The sequence below is a fragment of the Somniosus microcephalus genome, chromosome 31, assembly GCF_052327205.1.
Source record: "Somniosus microcephalus isolate GS21.2 chromosome 31, FLI_Smic_1.0, whole genome shotgun sequence".
In the NCBI taxonomy this organism is placed as follows: Eukaryota; Metazoa; Chordata; class Chondrichthyes; order Squaliformes; family Somniosidae; genus Somniosus; species Somniosus microcephalus.
In genome coordinates, this window is record NC_141017.1 from 42,307,123 (window position 1) to 42,322,219 (window position 15,097).

Sequence of the window (15,097 nt, forward strand, 5' to 3'; positions counted from 1 at the left end):
GGTTACCGGACCCTCGGGGGGGGGGGGGCGGTTACTGGACACTCGCCAGGGGTACCTTCACCCTCCCAATAACCTCAGGAAATGAATTTCAAGGGAGACTGGGTGATCCTCTCCCTAACACCTCAGGAAGTGGCGCACCCATCTTCAGCTGCTTCATCAATGGCCTTCCCTCCAACATAAGGTCAGAAATGGGGATGTTCTCCGATGACTGCACAGTGTTCAGTGCCATTAACAACTCCTCAGATAATGAAGCAGTCCAAGCCCGCATGCAGCAAGACCTGGACAACGTTCAGGCTTGGGATGATAAATGGCAGGTAACAATTATGCCACACAAGTGCCAGGCAATGACTATCTCCAACAAGCAAGAGTCTAACCACCCCCCTTGATATTCAACGGCATTACCATCGACAAATCCCCCACCATCAACATCCTGGGGGTCACCATTGACTAGAAACTTAAATGGACCAGCCACATAAATACTGTGGCAACAAGAGCAGGTCAGAGGCTAGGTATTCTGCGGCGAGTATCTCACCTCCTGACTCCCCAAAGCCTTTCCACCATCTACAAGGAACAATTAAGGTGTGTGATGGAATACTCTCCACTTGCCTGGATGAGTGCAACTCCAACAACACTCAAGAAGCTCGACACCATCCAGGACAAAGCAGCCCGCTTAATTGGCACTCCATCCACCACCTTAAACATTCACTCCCTCTACCACCGGCGTAACGTGGCTGCAGTGTGTACCATCTACAAGATGCACTGCAGCAACTCGCCAAGGCTTCTTCGGCAGCACCTCCCAAACCCGCGACCTCTTCCACCTAGAAGGACAAGGGCAGCAGGCGCATGGGAACACCACCACCTCCAAGTTCCCCTCCCAAGTCACACACCATCCTGACTTAGAAGTATATCGCAGTCCTTTCATTGTCGCAGGGCCAAGATCCTGGAATTCCCTCCCGAACAGCACTGTGGGAGTACCTTCACCACACGGACTGCAGCGGTTCAAGGCGGCGGCTCACCACCACCTTCTCAAGGGCAATTAGGGATGGCAATAAATGCTGGCCTTGCCAGTGACACCCACATCCTACAAACGAATTTTAAAAAACCCTGGGCGTTAGGCAAAGGAAAATAGGGCCGTATGTACATTCACTGAGCGCTCAGTTTACCTCCGTTATTCTGCCTGTCAGTCGTGGCTCAGTTGGTAGCGCTCTCGCCTCTGAGTCAGAAGGTTGTGTGTTCAAGTCCCACCCCAGAGACTTGAACTTTAATGCAGTGCTGAGGGAGTGCTGCACTGTCAGAGGTCATAGAGTCATAGAGTTATACAGCACGGATAGAGGCCCTTCGGCCCATCGTGTCCGTGCCGGCCATCAAGCCCTGTCTAATCTAATCCCATATTCCAGCATTTGGTCCGTAGCCTTGTATGTTATGGCATTTCAAGTGCTCATCCAAATGCTTCTTAAATGTTGTGAGGGTTTCTGCCTCCACAACCCTTTCAGGCAGTGAGTTCCAGACTCCAACCACCCTCTGGGTGAAAAAGTTCTTTCTCAAATCCCCTCTAAACCTCCCGCCCTTTACCTTGAATCTATGCCCCCTAGTTATTGACCCTTCTACTAAGGGAAAAAGCTCCTCAGTATCCATCCTATCTATGCCCCTCATAATTTTGTACACCTCAATCATGTCCCCCCTCAGCCTCCTCTGCTCCAAGGAAAACAAACCCAATCTGCCCAGTCTTTCTTCATAGCTGAAGCGCTCCAGCCCTGGTAACATCCTGGTGAATCTCCTCTGCACCCTCTCCAAAGCGATCACATCCTTCCTGTAGTGTGGCGACCAGAACTGCACACAGTATTCCAGCTGTGGCCTAACCAGTGTTTTATACAGCTCCATCATAACCTCCTTGCTCTTATATTCTATGCCTCGGCTAATGAAGGCAAGTATCCCATATACCTTTTTTACCACCTTATCCACCTGTTCCGCCGCCTTCAGGGATCTGTGTACTTGCACACCCAGATCCCTCTGCCCCTCCGTCTTGCCTAGGGTCTTACCATTCATTGTGTATTCCCTTGCCTTGTTAGTCCCCCCAAAGTGCATCACCTCGCACTTTTCCGGGTTAAATTCCATTTGCCACTGTTCCGCCCATCTGACCAACCCATCTATATCGTCCTGCAGACTGAGGCTACCCTCCTCGCTATTTACCACCCTACCAATTTTTGTATCATCCGCGAACTTACTGATTATACCTTTTACATTCATATCCAAGTCATTAATGTAGACCACAAACAGCAAGGGACCCAGCACCGATCCCTGTGGCACCCCACTGGCCACAGGCTTCCAGTCACAAAAACAACCTTCGACCATCACCCTCTGCCTTCTGCCACTAAGCCAGTTTTGTATCCAATGTGCCAAGGCACCCTGGATTCCATGGGCTCTTACCTTCTTGACCAGTCTCCTGTGCGGGACTTTATCGAAGGCCTTACTGAAATCCATGTATACCACATCCACTGCGTTACCCTCATCCACACACCTAGTCACCCCCTCAAAAAATTCAATCAAATTAGTCAGACATGATCTTCCCTTGACAAAGCCATGTTGACTATCCCTGATTAATCCTTGTCTCTCCAAGTGGAGACTAATTTTGTCCCTCAGAATTTTTTCCAATAATTTTCCTACCACTGATGTTAGGCTCACTGGCCTGTAGTTCCCCGGTTTTTCCCTACTTCCCTTCTTGAATAATGGTACTACATTAACGGTTCTCCAGTCCTCTGGCACATCCCCTGTGGCCAGAGAGGTCCTGAATATATGTGTTAGAGCCCCCGCAATCTCTTCCTTTGCCTCACACAGCAGCCTGGGATACATTTCATCCAGGCCTGGGGATTTATCCATTTTTAGGCCTGCTAAAACCGCCAATACCTCCTCCCTCTCGATGTTAATATGTTCGAGCATATCACAGTCCCCCCGCCCTATTTCTATGTCTACATCGTCCTCCTCCATAGTGAAAACAGATGCAAAAAATTCATTTAGAACCCCTCCTACATCTTCCGGCTCCACACACAGATTGCCACTTTTGTCCCTAATGGGCCCTATTTTTTCCCTAGTTATCCTCTTACCCTTAATATACTTATAAAACATCTTAGGATTTTCCTTTATTTTGCTCGCCAGTGTTATTTCATGGCCCCTTCTTGATCTCCTAATTTCTTTTTTAAGTATCCCCCTGCACTTTTTGTACTCCTCTAGGGCTTCCTCCGTCTTTAGCCTTTTGTATCTGCCAAAAGCCCTCCTTTTTTTCCTAATCCATTCTCGTATATCCCCTGACATCCAAGGTTCCCTGTGGTTTTTGGAACCACCCTTGACCTTTACGGGAACATGTTGCCATTGTATGATCTCAATCTCCCTTCTGAAAGCCTCCCATTGCTCCGATGCGGATTTTCCTACAAGTAGCTGATCCCAGTCCATTTTGGCCAGATCCTGCCTTATCCTATTAAAATCGGCCTTCCCCCAATTTAGAACCTTTATTTCCGGCCCATCCCTGTCCTTTTCCATGACCACCTTAAATCTCACCATATTATGGTCACTGTCACCAAAGTGCTCACCTACTTTCGGATGAGACGTTAAACCGTTAAACCGTGGCCCCATCTGCCCTCTCAGGTGTACATGAAAGATCCCATGGTACTATTTCGAAGAGCAGGGGAGTTCTCCCCGGAGTCCTGGCCAATATTTATCCCTCAATCAACATCAGTAAAAAAACAGTATATGGTCATTATTGTTGTGTATGTACCTTTAAGAGAATAACTGGTCTCAGACTGCAGTACCAGCAGTGACCACCCCTGTATAAAAGGCGCTATTGAGCCTCTGTGTTTTTAGTTTCACTATTGACTTCCACCAGTAAAGACTTACTTTGTTCACTCCTGCTGTCCGTGTCTCAATTATTCACGGACGTAACAATTATCACATTGCTGTTTGTGGGAGTTTGCTGTGTGCAAATTGGCTGCTGTGTTTCCTACATTACAAGTGACTACACTTCAAAAGGACCTCATTGGTTGGAAAGCGCTTTGGGACTTCCGGTGGTCGTGAAAGGCACTGTATAAATCCCAAACCCAGGAAGATGGGCACAGTTGCCAACTCTGCTTGGAGATATTCCTGGAGTCTGATCACATGAAATCTAACCACGTGACAGTCTGCAAGGGTTATTGTATGTGCCTTAGAATGGTTGGGCCCCATGGTTGTATATGTTTGCTTGTAGTTTCACACCAGCAGCTGTTGTGCAACAAGTTCTAAGAACAGGAGGCCATCCGTGAGCAGGCAAAGACAGGAAACCGAAGGCGGGGGGGAAACCATAGGTGGGAGGAACTTTAATTCCACTAGTAACTCACTAAAATTGCACTGATAACTAAGTAATTCTGTGTGCGTGTGTTTGGAGAGTGCTGGTCATTGGGAAGTGGATGCAGTGATGGAGAGTGAGTGTGAGTTTGTTATTATAAAAAGGATGGAGTGTGTGTCTGTGCACTAGAAACATAGGAGCAGGAGTAGGCCATTCGGCCCCTCGAGCCTGCTCTGCCACTCAACGAGACCATGGCTGATCATCCAAATTCAGTACCCTGTCCCTGCTTTCTCCCCATATTCCTTGATCCCTTTAGCCTTAAGAAATAAATCTAACTCCTTCTTGAATACATTTAATGAATTGGCCTCAACTGCCTTCTGTGGTAGAGAATTCCACAGGTTCACCACTCTCTGGGTGAAGAAATTCCTCCTCATCTCAGTCCTAAATGGCTTACCCCTTATCTTTAGATTGTGACCCCTGGTTCTGGACTCCCCCGCCATCGGGAACATCCTTCCTGCATCCAGTCTGTCTCGTCCTGTTAGAATTTTATAAGTTTCAATGAGATCCCCTCTCATTCTTCTATATAGCAATAGTGGTATTGATAAAATAGAAAGAGTGAAAAGAAAGTCTGAGCGAGAGAAGGTTGAGGGAGAAAGGGATATCCTAGCGATGACAAGCTGATCACATTTGAAGGAACTTTATTCCAGAAATGATAAAACGCATACACACATCCTGAACATTAAACCTTTGCAATGATTCATTGTTGTTTCTAAAAGTAACATTACACAAGTTTTCATCAAGATCATGGTGACTATTACAGGGCACTGGGGAGTGGGTGTGAAGTTGTAGCTCACATGAGACCTGCAGGACAATGCTCTTCCTGACACTTTTTAATATTTTTCTCTCTTCCTCACCTGAAAATGCCAGGATTTGGTTCCACAGCACCACATGTGGCCATTCTTAATGTGTGAGCCTAGATATAGTACCAACAGGTTATTCGACCTTAAGAAGCGTAACAGCTGTGCCTGACCCAACATCCACAAACAGGGTCATTGTAGGAGGAGGAACCACAGCTGATCTTTCTTCACTCCCAGAAGTGCTGAGGTTGATAAAATAGAAAGCACCCCATAGACCAGAGATGGAACCTGGACTCTCCTGACTCATCTACACACTGGTTTAGAACTGAGCCCTCAGGAAACTCTTGTTTAAAACTGTCAGTGAGAGCAGTAGTACATATTTAGACTCTGTAAAACATATCCGTAGTATTTGAGTTGCACACCAGCCAGAGAACCACACTGCCAGCTGAAGTGAAGCTGCCCTGTGTTTAGATACCAATTGCCCCAGGGAGCACTTAGAAGATAAATCATTAATTAATTGTATTTTAGTGATTGGACGTGGAGAGACACAAGCTGACCTACTTTGATTTTCTTACAATCATTTCCTGACCGGTTAATACAATTTTATGGAACACACAATGTGATCTCTCTCTGACTGCCATTCAAGATGGATGCCATACTCACATCCTGATTCCTCAGGTAATAACTGCCCAAGGCTCGTAGGCAAGTGTTTTGAACAGGCTGTACTTAAATGAGACTGAAGGTTCCAGTCACTTGCATGTTCTTTCAGTAATTGTGCTGGTGGTTTTCCAGTTGTGGTTTTCAGTAATGTCATGCGAATCGTTGGAACACACTCGTGCCTTCAGTATCACAGACACTTGACTTTCACTTCTCCCTCTTGTCATTTCCCAGCTTTATGCAGCACATTTTAATTTAACTCTTTCTCAGCAGAGGATGATTTTCTAAGGACACACCTCTCTCTAGTGACTAAACTTCTCCACTCCTCCCTCCACTCCCTGTAAAAATGTCTCCTCACATTCCTGCTCCCTGTATTACAGCAGGTGTCTCTTCACATTAATTAGCAACAACCAACAGAATGAGTGTTCCATCTCTAGCAGCAATCTGGCATGGGATGTACTCTTATACCAAAGTATGTGTTTAGAAACTCTATCAATCTCATTTTCTAGTAATCACTAAATCCTGAAAGATTCAATGGAATGCAAAGTTTAAAACTCTATCAATTAAACAAACTCCTCCAGTCATTAGATCAGACTGAACTTTTAACAAAGCATCTGAGGAGATTCCCCATTGTCTTATATTCGCTCCTTATCCATCACATGAATAGTCTAACCTGAAGCAGTGAAACATCACACAGTCCGGGGATGGAATCAGGATTTGTGATTGCTGGACAGTCGTTGGTTTGTAGTCAACTTCTTCACCTCAATTAATAAGTTTTTTAAAGTTAATTCGGTAGAATTTCTGCTCTCTGTTTTCCACTGCCTATGACTCGTGAGTTAAGATGCTGACACTTGCCAGGTTTCTGTTCCATGGGCAACGACCGACCTCTCATACCTCATCCAGAAAGCCACTTTTCATGTGTGAGTCTAAGCAGTGAGTGTCAGCAGGATAAATAACTGTGGGAGATATCACAGCCAAATCTGATCTGAGGGCCAAATACGTTCCTAACCCAGTCCCACAGCTACCCCTTCTCTGCTAGTAAACCTGGAGTGTGAACTAGAAGAGGGGAAGAGTTTTATCTTCAGCCTTGGGGCACGTTCCATCACAGTCCACATTTAATGAACTTTTTGGTGCTCGTGTGAGCACTGACCCAAGATTCTGAAACCTCGTAGCCGTTTCCCTCAGGATGAAGTTAAAATCCACAGCAGTGTTCATGGCGTAAAATACATTGGCGTGATCTGGTATAATGAGCTCTGGAAAAGTAAAGTCAGATCATAACAAGATACAGTGGTCTATAATTAGAGTAAATCATCATTCACACATGCACAAACTCACACAGACATACACACAAACACCCGTCTGTATGCAACATTCACACAGTCACACATGCACATCCCAACATGGATGTGCATATATACACACATACGCATGTGTACACAAACATATGCAAGTACTTATACACACTCATACGTGTATACACACATACACACTCAAGACAGATTCAGAGTCACTCACAAAAGATTTGTCTGTAATAAAATATATATCTCGGAATCATTACCTTGGCCTTCAGCAATGATCTGTGAAAGCTGGAACTGCTCAGGCCGCTCAGATTCTAAATGATGTTTGGCTAAAGCTCGCTGGATAACTACTGGGGTCTTGTCTTGATTGGTCAACTGTCAAAGAAGAGTATAATGTCAAAGATTATTTGCTATCAGCTTTGAATCATTAATGGTCAGTATCAGGCACAGACAGAATTAGTAATGGCCAGTATCAGACACGGACTGAATCATTAATGCCCAGTATCAGACACAGTCACAGACTGAATCATTAATGGTCAGTATCAGACACAGACTGAATCATTAATGGCGGTCTGCACAGAGCGGGATTAAATGGAGTGGACTTGAATAGTGCGTTTTATTTAGGAGTTTGGAAAGAGTGGGAATTTGGAGAAGAGGGGGAAGGAGTTGTTGCTTTTTGCCTCCACTGCTTGTAGGTAGATATTTAATTTCAGTACCCTTAACTTAATCCAGATCAAGTAATTAGTCAAGAAACTACACTGTAAACAAGTTACCTAATTACAAATTTAATTAAATAAAACTAGGTCATATAGGGAGGGCAGTGCAGGCGGTGTGCCGCAACTGCAGCAGGTGGGAGTTTGTGGAGGGAATTGTGATCCCGGACAACCACGTTTGCAGTAAGTGCCTGTATCTAGAGGAACTTCAGCTCAGAGTTTTTGAGCTGAAGTCTGAGGTGTAGACATTGTGAGGCATCAGGGATGAGGAGAGTTACCTGGACACTTTGATCCAGGAGGCAGTCACACCCCTTAGGTTAGGTAGTGGTACAGGTCTGGTTAGTGGTCAGGGACAGGAGGGTGTGACTGCAACTCAGCCAGGTAAGGGGACCCCAGGTGCAGTGCTGGAGGAGCCTCAGCCTTTGCCCTTGTCCAACAGGTGTGAGGTTCTTGCTGCCTGTGTGGATGAGGGAAAAGCCTGCAGGATGGATGAGCAAGCTGACCATGGCACCATGGTGCAGGAGGCTATTCAAGTGGGGGGAGTGAAAGGGAATGTAGTTGTGGTAGGGGACAGTATAGTCAGGGGGATAGATACTGTTCTCTGCAGCCGCGACCGAGAGTTCTGAAGGTTGTGTTGCCTGCCCAGTGCCAGGGTTAAAGACATCTCCTCGTGACTAGCGAAGAACTTGGAGTAGGAGGGGAAGGATCCAGTTGTTGTGGTCCACATTGGAACCAACGACATAGGTAGAACTAGGAATGAGGTTCTGCTGAGGGAGTTTGAGGAGCTAGGATCCAAATTAAAAAGCAGAACCTCAAAGGTAATAATCTCTGGATTGTTACCTGAGCCACACGCAAATTGGCATAGGGACAAACAGATTAGAGGTTTAAATGCGTGGCTCAAAGAGTGGTGTGGGAGGAAGGGGTTTCAGTTCATGGGGCACTGGCACCAGTACTGGGGAAAGAGGGAGCTGTTCCATTGGGATGGTCTCCACTTAAACTGGGCTGGGACCAGTGTCCTGGTGAACCGAATAACTAGGGCAGTAGACAGGGCTTTAAACTAATGATGGGGGGAGTGAGAGGATTCAGGAAAGAGTAAATTTAAAAGCAGCGAGAGAAATGTCAAGGCTCTAGAGCAGAGTAGAGTTTTGGGTAAAAATAAGCAGAGTGGGTCAGGAAGGGACAGAGAGAGTAACAAAGGTCATAGGGCATCAGTGACTACGGTGACATCAGGGAAAAATAGAAATAAGTCAAAGCTAAAGGTGTAGTGTCTGTGTGTAGATAAAGACACTGAAGACAGGAGTTGGTTCATAGGTATTTACTAAGCAAGTCTGGGGGGGTTTCTAAAGGATATACACAATACACAGGCTTATATAGCCCAAGTGGCAATTACCGGCATTACGCACACCTGGGGCTCTTAAAGGCACATACACCACAATTCCTCCCCTTCTAGCTAACTAGTACATCATATTTTAAGTAATTACATGTTATATGCAAAATAATATACATTGCTGTATTAATTAATTATAAGTTAGTCTCTCAGGAGGCTTCCTGACTCGGTCCGGATAACGCCTCGGGGGTGTAGTAGTTTCTGGTGGTGTAGTAGGTTCTTCTGGCAAGGCTGATTCGGCTTGAAGGCCAGTGTCGGGTTCATCGGGCTCCAGTATCACCGGATCGGAGGTAGATATGGGTATCTCTACTTCATCGTTACATGTATAGAGTGGTGGTGTAGGTTGTCCCTTTTCGGATGACTTGATGATTTGGTCAGCATGGCGCCTTATTATGCTGTCTCCGATGTCCACGGTATACATCAGTGGTCCTAATCGTGTGCAGATAGTTCCAGGCTGCCATTTCTCGGTACGGTAGTCCCGGGCCAAAACCGGTTGGCCTATCTGGAAGGCCCTAGTTGGCCTTTCATTCATGCCCTGAAACTGCCGGTTCTCCACGTCCCTTCGGATGTTGGGCTTGACCAAATCCAGCCGGCATCTTAGGTTTCTATTGTAGAACATCATGGCGGGAGTTTGGTTAGTAACCATATGCGTTGCATTCCTATATGCAAATAAGAAGTTATCCACCTTGTGCTGAAGTTTTATGTCTTCATTACCCATGGCCTTGATGGCCTTCTTGAAGGTCTGGACAAACCTTTCAGCCAATCCATTGGTGGCGGGATGGTATGGGGCGGACGTGTAGTGCTTTACCCCATTGTTCTTTAAGAACTTTCTGAATTCTTCGGACACAAATTGCGGTCCATTATCAGAACATATCTGCTCCGGCAGCCCATTCCTGGCAAATATGGTCCTTAATACTGTGATGGTTTTTTCCGTGGTGGTGGAGGACATCTTTATTACCTCCGGCCACTTGGAGTGTGCATCAACTGCGATTAAGAACATTGAGTCCATAAATGGACCAGCAAAGTCGATGTGCACCCTTTGCCAGGGAGATGAGGGCCACTCCCATGGATGTAGAGGGGCCTGTGGCGGAGCATTTTGGACCTTCTGGCATCCTAGGCAGCTCTTGGTCATGTCTTCGATGTCTCCATCAATACCTGGCCACCATACAAATGCCCTAGCTACCATACAAACGCCCTAGCTAGGTTCTTCATTTTCACTCCACCCAGATGCCCCTCGTGAAGCTCCTTTAGCACTTTATCCTGGAGTTTGGGTGGAATCACCACTCTGGATCCACACATCAAGGTTCCTCGGCACACTGACAGCTGTTCTCTTCTTTGCGAGAATGCTGGCAACAGTGGTTCGCCATGTGCTGGCCATCCCTTCACTGTTAAATCGTAGACCCGTGAGAGAGTAGGGTCATTTCTTGTCTCCCTTTCAATGGCAGAATTTGTCACCGGTAGACATTCCACTATGGTAGAGTGGAATATCTCTACTGGGTCTACTGTAGGTGCCTCTTCTATCGTTGGCAACGGTAGGCGTGATAAACCGTCAGCATTCCCATGCTGTTTTGACCCTTTGTATTCAATGTTGTATTGGTGTGCCCCTAGAAAAAGGGACCATCTCTGTAGTCTTTGTGCCGTCATAATGGGGACACCTTTTTTAGGGTTGAATATGGAGATGAGGGGTTGATGGTCAGTCAGCAAGGTAAATTTTTGTCCGTGTAGGTAATGGTTGAATTTCTTCACTCCCCATGCCAGGCTGAGTGCTTCCCTGTCTATCTGGGCATAGTTACGCTCAGCTGAGTTCAATGAGCGTGACGCAAAAGCTATCGGCCGTTCCGAGCCATCAGGGAATCTATGGGACAATACCGCTCCTATGCCATAAGGGGATGCATCGCACGCCAGTCTGATTGGTAGTGATGGGTTGTAATGAGCCAAAATTTTCTCGGATGTGATTAAGTCTTTACATTTATGGAAGGCACGTTTACAGTCTTCGTTCCATTTCCAAATCACTCCTGTCTGTAGAAGATCATTAAGAGGGTGTAGAATAGTTGATAAGTTCGGTAAAAATTTATGATAGTAATTTATTAATCCCAGGAATGACCTTAATTGTGAAACATTTTCAGGTGCTGGGGCTTTTATAACTGCTTCAATTTTTTCAGGTGACTTATGTAACCCTTCCTTATTAATGAAAAGCGACGAGTTAAGAAAGTAACTATAGGTTTTTATTGGCTAAATAACAGAGCCCACCCTCGTGGGTGATCGGATCCAACAAGGAGGAATACCAGCCAGTCGATCACCTTTATACCTGGGCAGGTAGGTGGAGCCATGGGCGGAGTCAGCAGTGGTCAGCCCAGGTATAACAGCGTGACAAGAGGCGACCTCGTATAGTGATACAACAGTGTGAACAGTGATAACCATAGAGTAACGATATAACAGTGATAACTATAGTGTAACGATAGTGAACGACAGTGGTTTACCACATTCACCCCTTGTTTAGATTTGAGTCCGGCGGGGTGATGTGTACTACCAGTTCTGGTATGTCAGTCTGTCCGGAGGCCTCGTAAGCCTTTCCGATCGTCGCAGCGGCGGTGTTGCATTCTTCGGTGGTGATGCTGGTGTCTGCGTGGTCGGCGAGGGCTCGTGGGGTTCCGGCATGCCGTCTACCTGAGCTGGAATCGGGGGGGGGGTGGGGGGGGGTGAAGGTGGTGTCTCCGGAATGCCCGCGGGTGCGAGGTCTCGCAAGGAGACTGTGTCCTCCCGCCCGTCTGGGTATGCCACATAGGCGTACTGAGGGTTGGCGTGCAGGAGGTTCACCCTCTCGACCAGGGGGTCCGTTTTATGGGCCCTCACGTGCTTTCGCAGCAGGACGGGCCCCGGAGAGGTCAGCCAGGTTGGTAGTGTGGTTCCCGTAGTCGACTTCCTGGGGAAAACAAACATTCGTTCATGGGGGGTGGCGTTAATGGCGGTGCAAAGTAGTGACCGGATGGAATGCAGCGCTGCCGGGAGGACTTCCTGCCAGCGGGAGGTTGGGAGGCCCTTAGACTTTAAGGCTAAGAGGACGGCCTTCCATACAGTCGCGTTCTCTCTTTCCACCTGGCCGTTCCCTCGAGGGTTGTAGCTGGTGGTCCTGCTTGCAGCAATACCTCTTGCTAGTAGGAACTGGCGGAGTTCCTCGCTCATGAAGGAGGAGCCCCGGTCACTATGTATATAGTTTGGGAACCCGAACAAGGCGAAGAGGTCGTTCAGGCATTTAATGACCGTGGTACTGGTCATGTCTGGGCAGGGGAAGGCGAAGGGGAAACGGGAGTACTCATCAACAATGTTGAGGAAGTACACATTACGGTCAGAGGGCGGGAGGGGCCCCTTAAAATCGATGCTCAAGCGCTCGAAGGGGCGGGTGGCCTTGATCAGGCTTGCTCTGTCCGGCCTAAAGAAATGCGGTTTGCACTCGGCACAGGTCTGGCAGTTCCTGGTCATGGTCCTGACCTCCTCGATGGAGTAGGGCAGGTTGCAGGCCTTAATGAAGTGGTAAAGTCTGGTGGCTCCGGGGTGGCAGAGGTCGTTGTGGAGGGTCTGAAGTCTATCAATTTGCGCGTTGGCACATGTAATTCGTGATAGAGCATCAGGGGGTTCGTTCAGCTTACCTGGCCGGTACAAGATATCATAATCATAGGTGGAGAGTTCGATTCTCCACCTCAAGATCTTGTCGTTCTTGATTTTACCCCTCAGCTTGTTATTAAACATAAAAGCGACCGAACGCTGGTCGGTGAGGAGGGTAAATCGTTTGCCTGCCAGGTAGTGCCTCCAGCGTCGTACAGCCTCCACAATCGCCTGGGCCTCCTTCTCGACCGACGAGTGTCGGATCTCAGGGCCCTGTAGGGTCCTTGAGAAGAAGGCCACCGGTCTCCCCTCCTGGTTAAGGGTAGCGGCTAGGGCGAAGTCGGATGCATCGCTCTCCACTTGGAAGGGGATGGACTCATCCACCGCGTGCATTGTGGCCTTAGCAATGTCTCCCTTAATGAGGGAGAAGGCAGCGCACGCTTCCTCCGTAAAGGGGAAGGATGTGGACTTCATGAGGGGTCTGGCTTTGTCCGCATAATTGGGCACCCATTGGGCATAGTAGGCGAAGAGCCCCAGGGTTCTCTTCAGCGCCTTTGGGCAGTGGGGGAGGGGTAACTCCATGAGGGGGCGCGTTCTTTCGGGGTCGGGGCCGATGAGTCCGTCCTCTACTACGCAGCCGAGGATGGCAAGGCGTGAGGTGTTAAACACACATTTCTCCTTATTGTAGGTGAGGTTCAGCCGTTGGGCCGTACGGAGGAATCTCTCCAGATTAACATCATGGTCCTGCCGGTCGCGGCCGCAGATGGTGACGTTATCTAGATAGGGGAACGTGGCGTGCAGCCCGTTCTGGTCAACCATCCGGTCCATCTCCCTTTGGAAGACCGAAACCCCGTTGGTGACGCCGAAGGGAACCCTAAGGAAGTGGTAGAGGCGGCCATTCGCCTCGAAGGCGGTATACTGGCGGTCCTCAGGGCGGATAGGGAGTTGGTGGTAGGCCGACTTAAGGTCGATGGTAGAGAATACTCGGTATTGTGCAATCTGATTGACCATATCAGATATGCGGGGAAGGGGGTATGCGTCCAGCTGGGTGTACCGGTTTATGGTCTGGCTGTAGTCGATGACCAGGCGGTTTTTATTGCCGGTCTTAACGACCACGACCTGGGCACGCCAGGGGCTGCTGCTCCCCTCGATGATGCCCTCCTTCAGGAGACGCTGCACCTCAGAGCTAATGAAGGCTCTGTCCCCGGCGCTGTACCGCCTGCTCTTGGTAGCGACGGGTTTGCAGTCGGGGGTGAGGTTAGCGAACAGGGAAGGTGGCGGGACCTTGAGGGTGGATAGGCCGCAGGTGTTACGCGGTGGGCGGTTTAAAGGCTGCTGGTTGTCGACTGTGAGTGGGGGGAGGGGTCCGCCGTATGCTAGAGTGACGCTTTGGAGGTGGGATTGGAAGTCCAGCCCTAGTAGGACGGCAGCGCAGAGCTGGGGGAGGACGAGGAGTTTAAAATTTTTATACTCCGTGCCCTTAACCGACAGGGTCATGACACAGTAGCCGCTGATGTCTGTGGCGTGGGACCTCGATGCCATCGAGATCCGGTTGCGCGTTGGCCGGACAGTGAGGGAGTAGTGGCTCACCGTGTCTGGGTGGATGAAACTCTCCGTGCTTCCGCTGTCGAACAGGCAGGTCGTGGCGCGGCCATTTACTTTGATGTCCATCATGGACTTGGACAGGTGGTGCGGGCGGGCTTGGTCCAGTGTGACGGAGGCTAGTGTGTGGCTCAGCGAGCTGCCGTAGTCTGCGGGTGAGGCGGTGGTCGAGTCCGGAGGCGAGGTGGCGGTCGAGCGTGGAGGGTAAAATGGCGGCGCCCACGAGGTTGGACAAAATGGCGGAGAAGATGGCTGCCCCCACAACTCACATGAGGCACTGCTGGTGTCGGTTGCCTGGATCAAAGATGGCCGCCCCCATGACTCACACGTGGGGATGCTGGCATCTGTGGCCTTGATGGAAGATGGCCGCCCCCACAACTCGCATGAGGCACTGCTGGCCTCTGTTGATCTCTGTTGGCCTCTGCAGGCCTTAGCAAAGTGGCCTTTCTTCAGGCAGCTTGAGCACGTCGCGTTTCTCGCTGGGCAGTGCGCCCTAGGATGTTTCGCCTGGCCACAGAAGAAGCAGCCAGCGGCCCGATCGCGGGGGTCCGAAGTCGCAGCCGGTACCGGGGGTGGCGGTCCCGATCGGGTCCGGGATGCCGACGCAGAGGTAGGTCCCAGGGGCGGCGCTGCGAGGGGTATCGCGGTCAGGGTCGGTCCCGAGTCCC

At 49.0% G+C, this 15,097-nt stretch overlaps 1 protein-coding gene across 1 annotated transcript in view; it reads right to left on the minus strand.

The window, feature by feature from the left end:
* Positions 1 to 4,975: 4,975 nt before the first annotated feature.
* Positions 4,976 to 15,097, minus strand: part of LOC147097820 (ral guanine nucleotide dissociation stimulator-like 1) — a 119,816-nt gene continuing 109,694 nt past the window's right edge. Inside the window, exons 20-21 of the mRNA XM_085971435.1 lie at positions 7,385 to 7,499; positions 4,976 to 7,079 (exon numbers count right to left, since the gene is read on the minus strand). Coding sequence (XP_085827561.1) covers positions 6,883 to 7,079; positions 7,385 to 7,499 — 312 coding nt within the window. The 3' untranslated portion in view covers positions 4,976 to 6,882. The remainder of the gene's footprint in view (positions 7,080 to 7,384; positions 7,500 to 15,097) is intronic.